This window comes from Phacochoerus africanus, chromosome 4 (genome assembly GCF_016906955.1).
Source record: "Phacochoerus africanus isolate WHEZ1 chromosome 4, ROS_Pafr_v1, whole genome shotgun sequence".
Taxonomy (NCBI): Eukaryota; Metazoa; Chordata; class Mammalia; order Artiodactyla; family Suidae; genus Phacochoerus; species Phacochoerus africanus.
The window spans coordinates 126,860,829-126,875,663 of record NC_062547.1 but is presented as its reverse complement, the minus strand read 5'-3'; the positions used below and the strand labels follow the sequence as shown (position 1 = coordinate 126,875,663).

At 38.6% G+C, this 14,835-nt stretch overlaps 1 protein-coding gene across 4 annotated transcripts in view; it reads left to right on the top strand.

Annotated features, from left to right (window-relative positions):
- CEP120 (centrosomal protein 120) overlaps window positions 1-14,835 on the top strand; it is an 86,430-nt gene that overhangs the window by 16,367 nt on the left and 55,228 nt on the right. For all 4 annotated transcript variants that reach the window (XR_007134581.1, XM_047778509.1, XM_047778510.1 and 1 more), the window contains 3 exons: window positions 5,260-5,408; window positions 12,581-12,778; window positions 14,496-14,723. Coding sequence is in view for 3 of the 4 variants with exons in the window: in XM_047778509.1 (XP_047634465.1) it covers window positions 5,260-5,408; window positions 12,581-12,778; window positions 14,496-14,723 (575 nt within the window). In the remaining variant the exon portion in view is untranslated. The remainder of the gene's footprint in view (window positions 1-5,259; window positions 5,409-12,580; window positions 12,779-14,495; window positions 14,724-14,835) is intronic.

Here is a 14,835-nt window from a genome sequence, read left to right as displayed (position 1 = left end):
ACACATTTAAAAAAAAAAAAGAGTCTAGATTTTCTTACTGTTCTTCCCCACATTTTGTGAATTCGATGTTCTTTTTTACATCTTCATGTTTATCCTTTTGCTCTTCCTTGTGTTTATCATCACTTTCACAAATAGTTTTTTTTTTTTTTTTTAATCTGTGTACTGGCTTATTTATTTATTTATTTATTTATTTATTTATTATTGGTCTTTTTGCCTTTTCTAGGGCCGCTCTCACAGCATATGGAGGTTCCCAGGCCAGGGGTCTAATTGGAGCTGTAGCTGCCGACCTACACCAGAGCCACAGCAATACCAGATCCGAGCCACGTCTGGACCTGCACCACAGCTCTTGGCAACGCCTGATCCTTAACCCACTGAGCAAGTCAAGGGATTGAACCTGCAATCTCATGGTTCCTAGTTGGATTCGTTAACCACTGAGCCACAATGGGAACTCCAGTACTGGCTTATTTAAGTAATTACTTTATAATTGTGATTTCCTTCATCCTGTATCTTTTTATTCTTTCCTATTTAGACCTTCAATATTTCTTTCAGGATTGGTTTAGTATTTTTGTATTCTTTTTGTATGATTAATTCTCTGTGTCTCCAATTTTAAATGATAACCTTGGTAGTTATAGTTTTCTAAGTTGCAGACTTTTCCCTTATAGAAGTTTGATTATCTTGCCATTCTCTTCTGGTGGTAGTGTTATTGTAAAGAAATCGGCTGATAGCCTTATGGGGGTTCACTTGTAATTAACTCTGTTTTTCTCTTGCTGCCTTTAGAATCCTCTGCTTATCTTTAACTTTTGCCATTTTTATTACATGTTTTGATGTAAGTCTGGGACCCTCTGTGCTTCCTATCTCTGGATATCTGTTTTCTTCTTTAGATTTGGAAAGTTTTTAGCTATAACTTATTCAAATACATTTTCAGTCCCCCTTTCTCTTTCTTCTCCTGCTGGGATCCCTGTTATGTATAGATTGGCATGCTTTATATTATCCCATATATCTCTTTCATTGTTTTTACATTTGGCTTTCTGTCTGTTGTCCTGACTGGGTGATTTCTATTATTCTAATCTTCCAAGTCACTTATTCATTCCTCTGTATTAGTCATTCTGCTGTTCACTGCCTGTAGGTCAGCTTTTGACTTGGCAAATTAATTTTCTAATTTTTCTTAGCTCTTGCTCATTGTTACTGTATCCTTTTGAAAGAAATCTGCATTAGTGTCAATAGCCATTTTTCTTCAGTGTTTTTGTTACCTCCTTTTTGATCTTGGTGTCTATTAGACTGCAGAGGTCTGTTTCATTATTTTCCCGTTCTTTTAACTGGGAATGGTTCTTATGCTTCATTTTGCTTGTATTTTTATTACTGTGTGATTTGAGGGAATATAATTATCTACTTTAGTCTTGGAGTGCTGTTTATAAGCTGAAGTGTCCCTGGGAACCTTGTGTGGGTTTCCTTTTTTTTTTTTTTTTGTCTTTTTGCCATTTCCTGGGCCTCTCCAGCGGCATATGGAGATTCCCAGGCGAGGGCTCGAATCAGAGCTGTCGCCACTGGCCTACACCAGAGCCACAGCAACGTGGGATCCGAGCCGTGTCTGCAACCTACACCACAGCTCACGGCAACACTGGATCCTTAACCCACTGAGCAAGGCCAGGGATCGAACCCACAACCTCATGGTTCCTAGTCGGATTTGTTAACTACTAAGCCACGATGGGAACTCCGGTTTTCTATTTTTTTGACGTGAGCACTGCTTTCAGTTTGAATGCTTCCTCTCTCTTTCCTCTGTGTGATAGGGGGTGTGCAGGTGGATGGTCTGTGCATACTTCCAGGGAGGTGGGGTCAATGGATGGTGCCTACAGGGAAATGCCTGGTGGCCAGGCCCTTGGCAGTGGGATTGGCAGACTGTGCCTGGTGGCTGGACCCTCAGCAGTGGCAGTGAACCCCAGGGAGGTAAGGGTGGTGCCTGGGGCCCTTGGCAGTGGCAGTGGCAAGGCATGTGTGTTCCCAGGGAGTAGGGGCAACCAGCGGTGCTTGGTTACAGGGCCCTACTCCTGGGGTGGCTGGGGCAGCAGGTATGCCTGATCACAGGACCCTTAGTGGTGGCAGGCTGTGCCCACCTCTGGAGTCCAAGATGGCTGAGGTGGTTTGCACTTGCCCTGTAGCCTGCACAAGAGATGCCCTGCCACCTGAGAGCCCACTGATGGGCAGAGAAAGAAGGTCTATGGCAGTCGAGCACTCCCTGTGCCCCCTCCCCAGCAATGGCACTTTGCCTCTCTGGTGGGCTAGGACCCCCTCCCACACTCCCTCGGTGATGGCACACCACTCTCTAGCCCTCTCAGGCAGTTTTTACACAGCCAACTCTGGTCTTCTTCCCGGGACTGATCTCTGAAGTCCAAGCCTCAGCCCTCAGTCCCCACCTGAGAGTCTCAGGCTGTGGTGTGCTGGGCAGTAGTACTGATTGTCTTTGCGGCTCTCTCTGGCTTTGCCCTCCTCAGACTGGCTGCTGCACTTTTCTCCAAGGTTTTGAGAGCCCCCTTCCCTCCTGGTTAGTCTCCCTGCCAGTTAGGTGGCCTCCCAGTGTCAGATTCCTTTCTACTTTACAGCTCCTTCTCGGAATGTTGATTCTGTCCTGATGCCCTTTTTCCTCTTCTCACTCTCTGTTTTTTACCATTTGTTCTACCCAGTTATGTGGAGGTTTTCTTGCCCTTTTTGGAATTCTGAGGTCTTCTGCCAGCGTTCAGTAGATGTTGTGTGAGAATCGTTCCACATGTAGGTTTTTTTAATGTATTTGTGGGAGAAGGTGGGCTCCATGCCCTACTCCTCCCCCATCCCTCTTTTTCTATTTTCCTAATGTAGAAGCCTAGATGATGGATTTTTTTTTTTTTTTTTTGCCTTTGAGTACCTTATAATTTTTTTTTTTTTTTGAAAGATGGACATGATATAGTGGGTAAAGGGAAAATAGGCCTTTAGAAATGCAGTGGTGGGAGTTCCTATCGTGGCTCAGTGGTTAACGAGTCCGACTAGGAACCATAAGGTTGTAGGTTCGATCCCTGGCCTTGTTCAGTGGGTTAAGGATCCGGCGTTGCTGTGAGCTGTGGTGCTGTGGCTGTCCCGTAGGCTGGCAGCTACAGCTCTGATTCGACCCCTAGCCTGGGAACCTCCATATGCCGCAGGAGTGCCCCTAGAAAAGGCAAAAAGACAAAAATAAATAAATAAATAAATAGAAATGCAGTGGTAAGGTGTTGGGGGAGAGGAAGCATTCTATAGTTTTGTGATTAGATTTCAGTCTTTTGGCGAGCCTGTGTCCCCTGTCCTGTTTGGACTTGTCTAACATTAAATTTTAGCTATGCATCTTTGGCAGGAGTCTCTGTCTCAGGTGCTGTGTTCTCATTGCATCTTATCAGGTGGCACACTATTTGGATTTTTGTCTCACTACTGATGATGTTCACTTTGGTTACTTGATTCAGGTGTTGTGTGTCTGTTCTCAACTGTAAACTTACTCATTTTTTTCCTTTGTGATAAATATTTTGTGGGGAAGAATTAGAAAATTATAGAAATATTTATTCCTCATTATACCTTCAATTTATTCATTCATTTTTATTGTATAAGTATGGACTTATAGTCATCTTTTTATATAGTGGCTTATAATTTTTAACTATCATTTTTTGTCCTATATTTGGGCATTGAGAACCCCTTCAAGCTGCTTCTGTTTCCTTTTTGCTGTCTTAGTAACTCTTTGAGCTTTTGTTTTATTTTGTTTTCTGGCTGAAGATGATTGGTCCAGGCTCATCTTAGGCTTTTCCTGTCTCAGTCCTGGATTCAGCCATTTCTTTAAGGAGCTTTGCTGCTGTTTAGAAAAGAATTATGTTTAGAAGTCAAGATCTGGGTGCTGATTGTACCAGTTGCTGTTCCCACGCATGTACATATATACATGGTGTGCACATGGACATATATACACACAAGGATATATAATACACATTTTTATATCTTGTCTGTACATATACTGAACAGCATAAGTTCACATTGAGAAGCTCATTCCTTTTCATCCTATACCACAAGATTTATCCTAGTGTTCTCCTTTTCTGATAATGAGAAACCTGTCATAGTTACTGTTTTGACTTCTTAGCCCTGCTGATCTTACTATTTAATGGCTACCTTCATTGAAGTATTTTATTGCCAGATACCATGCTGATTGCTTTCCTTTTGTTATTGAATTTTCTCTCAACAACACTGTAAAAGCATTGCAGAAGGAAAAATGGAGACTGAAGGAGATCGTATATATAATTTCCCTAAAGAACTATTGCCAGTAGTAGAACTGAGACTGGAACTTCAGTCTGTGTGACTCTCGTGTCGGTGCTCTTAGCTGTTAACACTGTTTTTAGCCAGTGCTGCAGTAAGCATCTTTCTCTAGGATTAACTCCTGGAGTCAAGGACTGCTGGCTTCTAGGGTATGCATTTGTAAAATTTTGGTAAGCCTTGACGTAATTACCCTCTAAAAGGTACTCACCTGTATCTACCAACATGGAGAGTGCCAACTTGCTGGCATTCTTCCTCACACTGGCACTATCTATTATTTTAGTTTTGTATAGTTTTGTTTTTATCCTTGATTAATTTGCAGAATCCTGCCCCTTTCCACTCTCTTTATAGCAAAGACTATTTGATTATACCTGATCTCTTCTCAACGTCATTCTATGATTTTCTCTTATTCTTAGAAAACTGTCCAAACGTTTCAGCACAGCACTCAAGAAGCTCTTAATGATGTGGCCTCTGTTTCTCTCTCTGGCCTCACCCATTTCTGTACTTGAGTCTTCCCTCTGTGTCTAGCACGCCACACCTATTTCAGTCCTCTAGCCACTTGCTTTCTCTTGCTTCTACGTCTTTGTATGTATTGTTCCTATTGCGTAGGACACCCCTTTTCACTCCCTCATTTTTATCCAGTCAGTTTTCTCTTTTTAGTAGAGTTTTGCCTGTTTTTCAGTTTGCAGTTTAGATTTGCTTCCTTCAAGAAACCTGTGATGCTTTTTCTATGTGGTTCATTAAGTGTTCTTACTTCAAAGTAGGCCTTTTATGTGCAGAAAGAAAATGGTGGTTAAATAAGGTACCTTGGAGGGCATATAAGGAAAATCAAAGGAACCCTTAGGTAGATATTAACTGTATTTTTGAAACCTGCCAAGTAAATTGAAAGGTGTAACAAGCTTTCAAAATCTTATATAATGGTTTGTGGTAAACTACAGTGTAGCTTATTTGTGTCTTTTTTCCATACAGTACCTGCTAGCCTGTCTGGACTTGACCCAAAGGACATGGTGGCAGTGCTGAATGAGGAGGGAGGTTACCATCAGATCGGACCAGCTGAGTATTGCACTGACTCCTTCATTATGTCAGTGACCATAGCATTCGCCACCCAGCTGGAGCAGGTGAGATTAGTGATTCACAAAGAATTCGAAAACATTTTATTTTTAAAATCTGTCTTTTAAGTATTAAAGACTTGCAAGTGGACTTTAAAGAAAAATGTTTTCTTTCAGATCATTTTTGCTTTAGGAAAAGAGGAAATTGGGATGAGCTTGGTAGTAGGAGAATAATTTAACTCTTAGAATTTAGAGGAAAGACCATAAATAAGCTTTGTTTCACATTGTATTGTGTGCCATTATAAGAACTGGTTTGAAAGGATTTTTTTTCTAAGGATTAAATAAATTACTTTTTGGAGAAATATACAATGTTGGGAACATTGTCTCAGTCATACCTTAATAGTTGTCAGGTCTGGGATTAGATTTTACCTTATTTACAAACTCATGGATTAGCCTGTTACTTTTTTCCTTGGATGCTGCCAGAAGACAGAAGATTCTTGGGTCAGAGACAAAGGAGTGTATTACCCTCAGCAAGGGGCATGAATGTCAGTGTATTTCTTTCAGTTCCCCTTGTTCCAAGTCCAATGGGGGTGACATGGAGGGGCCCGGGTGGTTGCTCCACACTCAGTGGTGTGTGTCACAGCTAAGGAACACAGAACTTACGGAATGTAACCACTTTTATTGTAAGCAGCCCTGGTCTTTGTCTGGGAAGACGCATAACCTTGTCTCTCAAGGTTACAAGCTGTATAAGCAACCCTGGGAGACGGCCTGGGTAAGAATGGTCAGGGCCTTGCAATCTTGGTACACTCAGCAAGAATGTACAGGTTTGCTCAGGACCCGTGGTTGATCGCTTCTTCCCAACAGTGGCTCAACACAAAAGTAGCTGTTACTTCATTGTTCTTTTTAGGATCATGTCCAGTTTATTTGAAATTATGTTGATCTGTAACTCCTGAAAAAAATTACTGCTTTTAGAAGTAGAGAATGTGGCTTATGATGTTAAAATTTTATCCAACTATTTCGTGACTTTCTTAGAGGTATGCATTTCCCAGATAATCCACATTCATAAGTGAAATATGAGTTAGTGACCACATCAAATCTTACTAGGTTTATCAGGTAAAGATGTTTCTTAAAAAATATGTTTGGCTTTGTCACACTGAATTCATGCCCACAAAAAGAAGTACTTTTTATATATATATTTTCTTTGAGCTTTACTCTTTCTCTCCCAATTTGGTACTGTCTTTTTCTTTCTTTCTTTTTTTTTTGTCTTTTTGCCTTTTCTAGGGCCGCTCCTGCAGCACATGGAGGTTCCCAGGCTGGGGTCTAATCAGAGCTGTAGCTGCCAGCCTACACCAGAGCCACAGCGATGCAGGATCCGAGCCACATCTGCGACCTACACCACAGCTCACGGCAATGCTGGATCCTTAACCCACTGAGCGAGGCCAGGGATCGAACCTGCAACCTCTTGGTTCCTAGTCAGATTCGTTAACCACTGTGCCACAACAGGAACTCCCCCATGAGTTTCTTTTCTATGGAAAGTTTCATTTGTGCCATATATTAGATTCCAGATACGTGATATCATATGGTATTTGTCTCTCTTTCGGACTTACTTCACTTAGTATGAGAGTCTCTAGTTCCATCCATGTTGCTGCAAAAGGCATTATTTTCCTTTTTATGGCCAAGTAGTATTCCATTGTGTATATATACCACATCTTCTTAATCCATTCATCTGTCAGTGGACACTTCGGTTGTTTCCATGTCTTGGCTATTGTGAATAGGGTTGCAGTGAACATATAGGTGCATGTATATTTTTAAATTATAGTTTTGTCTGGATATATGTTTATGCCCCAGAGTTGGATTGCTGAATCATATGGTACTTCTATATTTAGTTTTCTGAGATCCCTCCATACTGTTTTCCAGAGTGGTTGTACCAGTTTACATTCCCACCAGCAGTATAGGAGGGTACCCTTTTCTCCACACACTCTCCAGCATTTGTTATTTGTTGACTTGTTCATGATGGCCATGGTATTTGTATACATTGTAAAACAGTCACCACAGTAAGTCTAGTTAACAATATATATAATTACAATTGTTTTTTCCTTGTGATGAGAACCATTATGATCTATTCTCTTAGCAACTTTTGAATATGCAACACAGTGTTATTGAACATAATCACTGTGCTGTACATTATATCCTCTGTACTTACTTTATAACTAGAAGTTTATGCCTTTTGACCCCCTTCACCAGTTTTACCCACCCTACCCCCTCCACTTCTGACAACCACCAATCTGATTTCTGGATCTTTGAGTTCAGTTTCTTTCATTTTGTTTTGTTTTAGATTCCATTATAAGTGAGATCATATTGTACTTGTCCTACTCTGACTGATTTCACTTAGCATAATGCCCTCAAGGTCCATCCATCTTGTTGCAAATGGCAATATTTCCTTCTTTTTATGGCTAAATAATATTCTGCTGTGTGTGAGTGTGTTTGTGTATGTATCTATACTACATTTTCTTTACCCATTCATCTATTGAGGGACACTGAGGTTGCTTCCATATCTTGGCCATAGTATATAATGTTGCAGTGAACATGGGAGTGCACATATCTTATTAAATTAATGTTTTCATTTTCTTTGGATAAATACTCAGATGTGGAATTGCTGGGTCATACAGTAGTTTTGTATAATTTTGTAAGGGACCTCCATACTGTTTTTCCTACGGATTACACCAATTTACATTCCCACAAACAGTACACTGGGGTTCCTTTTTTGCTACATCCTCACCAGCACCTGTCATTTCTTATCTTTTTGATAACAACCATTCTAATAAGTATGAGGTGATATCTAAGTGTAGTTTTGATTTGCATTTCTCTGATGATTAGTGATGTTGAGCATTTTTTCATGTACCTTTTGGTCACCTGTATGTCTTTGGGAAAAAAGTCTGTTCACATTTCCCACCCATTTTTTTAATCAGATTGTTTGCTTTTTTTTTTTTTTTTTTGCTGTTGAGTTGTATGAGTTCTTTATATATATTTGGATATCAGTCCCTTACCAGGTACATGATTTGCAAATATATTTTCCTATTTGGTAGGTTGCCTTTTCATTTTGTAGATGATTCCCTTTGCTGTGCAGGAACTTTTTAATTTAATTTGGTTTTTGCGTTTATAGCCTCTACATTATATGTGTTTTTGTCTTTCTCCATCAATTTCCTTATTTTTTTTTCTTCTTTCCATAAAGCCCTGCTTGTGGATTGCCCTACTTTAATATAGCATACTGGCTGAGGGTAAAGCTAAATGTCCACTGTCTGTTCATTATCCACAACAGAAAACACTTTAGATAATGAGTCTCCTCTATTTTTACTGTGTTATTTAATACCTGTAGAGTATTTTAAATTGATACTTTATATTTTTTTTAATGTTTTTTAACTCATCAGGAAGGCATAATTGTTAATATATATATATATCAACCATTTACTTGTGTTATATTTTGTGAAATAGGAGTTGTGCTAACTACTTTGCTAATGTTACATTTAATCCTACCACAACTTTTGGGATGATTATTTTTGTTTTTGAGATGAGGAAACCCAGTCTTGGGAAGGTTTTATAGCTAGCTAATGGCCTAGTAATTTCTGGCCATATGGTCACTTTCCACATTCTATTATTTTCATATTTTGATCTTTGCCTCTAAAGGCTTTTGGAGTAAGATGAATTCGAATTGGAATCTCATTTTTTACTAGCTTCTTTAACTTAGGCAGTTTTCTTTACCTTTCTCAGGCTTGAATTTTCTTGTTTTTATGGTAGTGATACTACCATCTTTGTAGGTGTTGGGTGAGGAATGAGATAAAACTAATGTACTTTGGGAGTTCCCGTTGTGGGTCAGTTGGTTACAAACCTGACTAGTATTCCTGAGGATGAAGGTTCGATTCCTGGTCTCACTCGTGTGAGTTAAGGATCCAGTGTTGCCATGAGCTGTGGTGTAGGTCTCAGACATGGCTCAGACCCTGTGTTACTCTGGCTGTGGTGTAGACCAGAACCTGCAGCTCTGATTTGACCCCTAGCCTGGGAATTTCCATATGCTGCAGGTGTGGCCCTATTAAGCCAAAAAACAATGACAACAACAAAAAACAACCACCACCACCACCAAACAAACAAAAACTGTGTGTTTAGTATATAGTTTGTATGTGTGAAGCTGTGTTTATGTGTGTTCATATGGTAAAAGCTTATTGTGGGTAATTGACCTATTGAATCCACAACTCAAACTAATACAGTTCTTGGTAATACAAAGTAACTTATTCGGGCAAGTTACTCAGTTTATTTAAAAATTCAAAAAAAAAAAAAAAGGATTGATGTTTGGCAAGGCGTTTGATATCTCTGATAAAAATTAAGCCGAATAGGTTCCTCAAAAGATTTAAGCAGAACTATCGTAGAACCTGGCAATTTCAAAAGAATTGCAAACAGGGTATTCAAATAAAACTTGCACATGAATATTCATCGCAGCATTATTCACAATGTCCCAGAGTATCACAGAAATAGCCTAGATGTCCATCAGTGGATGATTGGGTTAACAAAATGTATGTAGGTGTGAGTATTTACACACACTGACACACACTGATCCGTACTGATACATGCTATAACAAGGATGAGTGTTGAAAACATGCTGAGTGAAATCAGCCAGACATAAGAAGCCACATATTCTATTCATATAAAGTATCCAGAACAGGCAAATCCTTAGAGATGAAAGTGGTTTCCAGGGATGGGAAAGTTGTGGGGGTGTGGAGTGGGAGTGACTGCTTAATGGTTCTGGTGTTTCTGTTTACAGTGACGAAAAAGTTTTGCAACTAGATACTGGTGATGGTTGTACAACATTGTGAATGTACTTAATGTTACTAAACTGTACAATATTTAATGGTTAAAATGATAAATTTTCTGTTACATGTATTTTACAATAATTTTTGAAAACACACAGAAAATTAAGCCCAGTAATTTATTCATCCCTTGATACTGCTTAGTATTACTTCTTTGTTTTTTCATTTTTTTAGAGACAAGCCAAGGACTTCTCAAGCTAGTTAAAGGCTCAGTGGGTTAAGGATCTGGTGTTGCTGTGAGCTGTGGTGTAGTTCACAGACGCAGCTCGGGTCCCGCATTGCTGTGACTGTGGTGTAGACCGGCAGCTCCAGCTCCAATTCAGTCCCTAGCCTGGGAACTTTCATATGCCACCAGTGTGGCCCTAAAAAAAACAAAAGAAAAAAGAAAGAAAAGGAAAGCATCTAGCAATAAGAATAGTATGTTTTTTCCTCAGACATGATCCCATTCACAATAACAGCTGACCATGTGTTAGGCAGAACTGTGGAGGTGAACATGTATTAGCTTTTTTAATCCTTCCAATAACCCTAAAAGAAATGGAGGTACATAGTGATTAAGTACTTGTCTACGATCTCATAGCAAGCCGTCAGCGGGACTAAGGTCGATGTTTGGGGCTTACTCCAGAATTTGTGCTCTTAACAACTAGAGATGCGTATATGCTGGCTCTCAGTAGACAGAAATCTACATGATTAAAATCCATACGATTAACATCTACTCATGTCAACAAATAAATCTAAAAACGTATAGGATTAAAGTGATAACTTACTTTATATATAATTTATATAAAATAAATAACGTTATTGACTATGTACAGTGTGCCTAGTACCTAAGCTGTTTTAATCTAAGTAGTTAGTACTTTTTATTTTCACAAACTATACAAACTGTCTTGTAACTTTTTTTCTGACCTAACAGTGTCTTAATTAACTTTCCTGTCAGTATCATTACTTAGCAGCCATACTGTATGGTAACTCTAATATTTAAACCATCTCTTATTGATGAACATGTCAATTACTTATAGTTTATTGTTATTTTTAACAGTGTGCTAGAAAACATTAAAGATCTGTTAGAAGGTATTTTCCATTTTATGGGACAAGAATCCCATGTCTTCACATTACATGTAGCCATGAAACTACCAGCTTTAAGAAGACATGCTCCTAGTATGGAAGATACCTTTTTGCAGCTATTAATTTATAGCTCTCAAATTTTGAAAGAGTAGCTAAAAAGCTGGGGATTTTTTTGTGTTTTTTTTGTTTGTTTGTTTGTTTTTGTCTTTTTTAGGGCTGTACCCATGGCATATGGATGTTCCCAGACTAGGAGTCGAATTGTAAGTGTAGCCATCAGCCCACGCCACAGCAATACCAGATCAGGGCCTTGTCTGCACCCTACACCACAGGTCACAGCAATGCTGGATCCTTAACCCACTGAGCAAGGTCAGGCATCAAACCTGCCTCCTCATGGATACTAGTCAGGTTTGTTTCCACTGAGCCACAAAGGGAACTCTGTTTTTTTTAATCAAAAGCTTGGACTAAGAGTTATAGTAAATAGCCGGGATTAAGATTTTTTTAAAAAAACATTTTTTGAGTTTTCTGGTGGGCTCAGTAGGTTAAGGATCCTGCATCGTCACTCCTGTCATGTGGGTCCTGTACCTGACCCAGGAACTTTGGCATGACAAGGGCATGGCCAAAAAAAAAAAAAAAAAACCAACCCTCATTTATGGAGAAGATAGTGGAGTAAGGATAAGATGAAATAAAGAGGTATGTGGAAAAAAGGAAAGCTCAGTAAAATATTTAACCACTTTTTTTCTAAAAGAACATTTATGGACTTTTAATGGACTAGTCGAATGAAATGTAAACCTTGAAACAACATAAATGTGTACAAATACTTTAGTCTCTTTGTGCTTTCTAAGATAAATCTTTTAAAATTAATCTAACTATGGAGTTCCCATTGTGGCTCAGTGGTTAACAAATCCGACTAAGAACCATGAGGTTGCGGGTTCGATCCCTGGCCTTGCTCAGTGGGTTAAGGATCTGGCGTTGCCATGAGCTGTGGTGTAGGTTGCAGACGACGCAGATCGGATCCCATGTTGCTGTGGCTCTGGTAGGCCGGTGGCTACAGCTTCGATTCGACCCCTAGCCTGGGAACCTCCATATGCCTTGGGAGCGGCCCAATAAATGGCGAAAAGACAAAAAAAAATAAATAAAAATAAAAATAAAATTAATCTAACTCATTATTTGGTAGTAATTTGGCAAAGATTTAGAAATTTTGAGTGATTAAAACTTGAAATAAAAAAATCACTTTAGCAAGTGTTTTTAGTGTTAGCAACATTTTTAAGCATGTTTAGTGGTTTATAAAGTAATAATCTTTTTTTCCCCTTAAATGTTTAGTTAATTCCCTGTACCATGAAACTTCCAGAAAGACAGCCTGAGTTTTTCTTTTACTATTCGTTACTGGGAAATGATGTTACAAATGAACCCTTCAATGATCTGATCAACCCAAACTTTGAGCCAGAGAGAGCATCTGTTCGAATACGTAGCAGTGTTGAAATTCTTCGCATTTACCTGGCTCTTCATTCCAAGCTACAGGTACGTATGGCAGAAAATTGTTTTTCATTAGAGATGATTTTTTTGAGCATTATAGAGGTACCTAAACTCTCTTACTTCTGAAGTGGATATCATATTTCTGCCACATCTTTTAATTTTTTGAGAATCACCCTGACTTTTAAAGTCACAGCATAACAGTTATTTCAGAATTTTAGGAGATAATACTGCCTTACCATGATACTGTGAAAAAAGGTAGATCATTTTTCAGTCATTTATAATAAAAAAATTGTACCTGGAGCTTGAAGCTGTGGGCACCAGGCAGGTTTCATTATTGTTAGTGGAGATTAGCTGTCACCATACAAGTCACACTCTATATCGCAGAACTTAAACAGCCTATTGCTTTTAAAAGCAAAGGAATAAAACAGCTTTCTAAAACCTGCCCTTGAATCGAGTGTTTTTGTAAACCACTTTTAAATTGGACTCTATTTAAAAGTGAACCTTAACTAGTACAAAATTACTCTTTTAATCAGACGGAAATGGGGTGGTGAAATAAAGGTTAGGTAGTTTTTTTGTTTGTTTGTTTTTTAAAGAAAAGTGGTCCTTTATTAGATTTTGCGTAGGAGGTGAAAAGGGACATTAAGAATTTTTAGTGGAGCTAAATTTTAGAGGTGCTTCTGTTAAGTCTAAGGTATTTAGAAAGTTGGAGGGTATATAAAATGATGAAATATAGGAAAAAAGCACTTGGAATTTTATTTGAGATCTAACTCATCAGTCCTTAACAAGACCGTTGATTTATTACTTTGATTCTTATGGACATTTAAGACATGAAACTCCTTTTTTCATACCTAAAAATATATCACACCTAATAACATTGACTGTTTAGAAATTTTGAGTGGTTAAAACTTGAAATAAAAAGTTATTTTAGCAAGTATTTTTGGAGCTTATCAGATGTTTATAAGCCCATATAGTGGTCATTGCTGATATTAGAGCTAAAAATATCTTTATATAATGATTACATATTGTTCATATGAATACTAGGTTTGCTGAGACTTCAGGGTAGTAAGGGAAACGAATAGTTACGTAGCATAGCTAGAATAGCTTTCTTTTTATTTTTCGGTAGTTATAAAAGGTGGTAAGGTTGAAGTTTTGATTAGCTAGCAGTGGTTAACAGGACATTCCACCCCAGAGGTATTCTCTTTTACCTTTTACTATTAAAGTTCTTTTTTGTATATAAATTTTGTGAAGCAAGAAGAAGAAACACTCAAGGTATTTAATGGGTGAGTAAAACAGAATTTTTTGTGGTTCACTCATTTCCAAATAGGGCTAGATCCACCCACTTATTTTTTTAAGGACTGTGTTTAAATTGATGTTGAAATGGAAATGGAAAATAATGCTTGAGGTATTTGTTTTCCTTTTAAGTTCATGTATTGATGATTCTTTATGCATATGTAAAATAGCATAGTAAAATGCTAACCATAACTCACCAAAGAGAAAAGAAGGTGATAACATAGGAGTGTGCAGTGCTGGAAGAAAAAAAATAAATTAATAGCTTTATTATTGAGTTCTGGGTAAACTTTGTGCCTTATCCACAGTTTTAACAATCATGTGAGCAAATCTTACCTAGTCACTGCAGGTCATTAAGTTAGCCTGCGTTCTGTTTGCCTTCTGTGGATCGTTTTATAACTTTTTGTTAAGTTTATGTGTTTAGGGTAAAGGAGAAAACATAAAACCTGACTTTGATTTTTCCCTTGTATGTTAGATCCATCTCTGCTGTGGAGACCAGTCGCTTGGAAGTACAGAAGTACCCTTAACTGGATTACTGAAAAAGGGTAGTACAGAAATCAACCACCGCCCAGTCACAGTTGAGGGTGCTTTCACTCTTGACCCCCCAAATCGAGCCAAACAAAAGCTTGCACCTATTCCTGTGGAGCTGGCCCCCACGGTGGGAGTGTCTGTGGCTCTGCAGAGAGAAGGCATAGACCCCCAGGCAAGTAGTCATCCTCCTTCCCCTTCTCCAGCTTCTGTGATGTCGCTCAGGATTAGTCGCCAAAATTGAACTTCTAATGAGTTACCTAGCGTAAGAAAGTATTTACTACTCT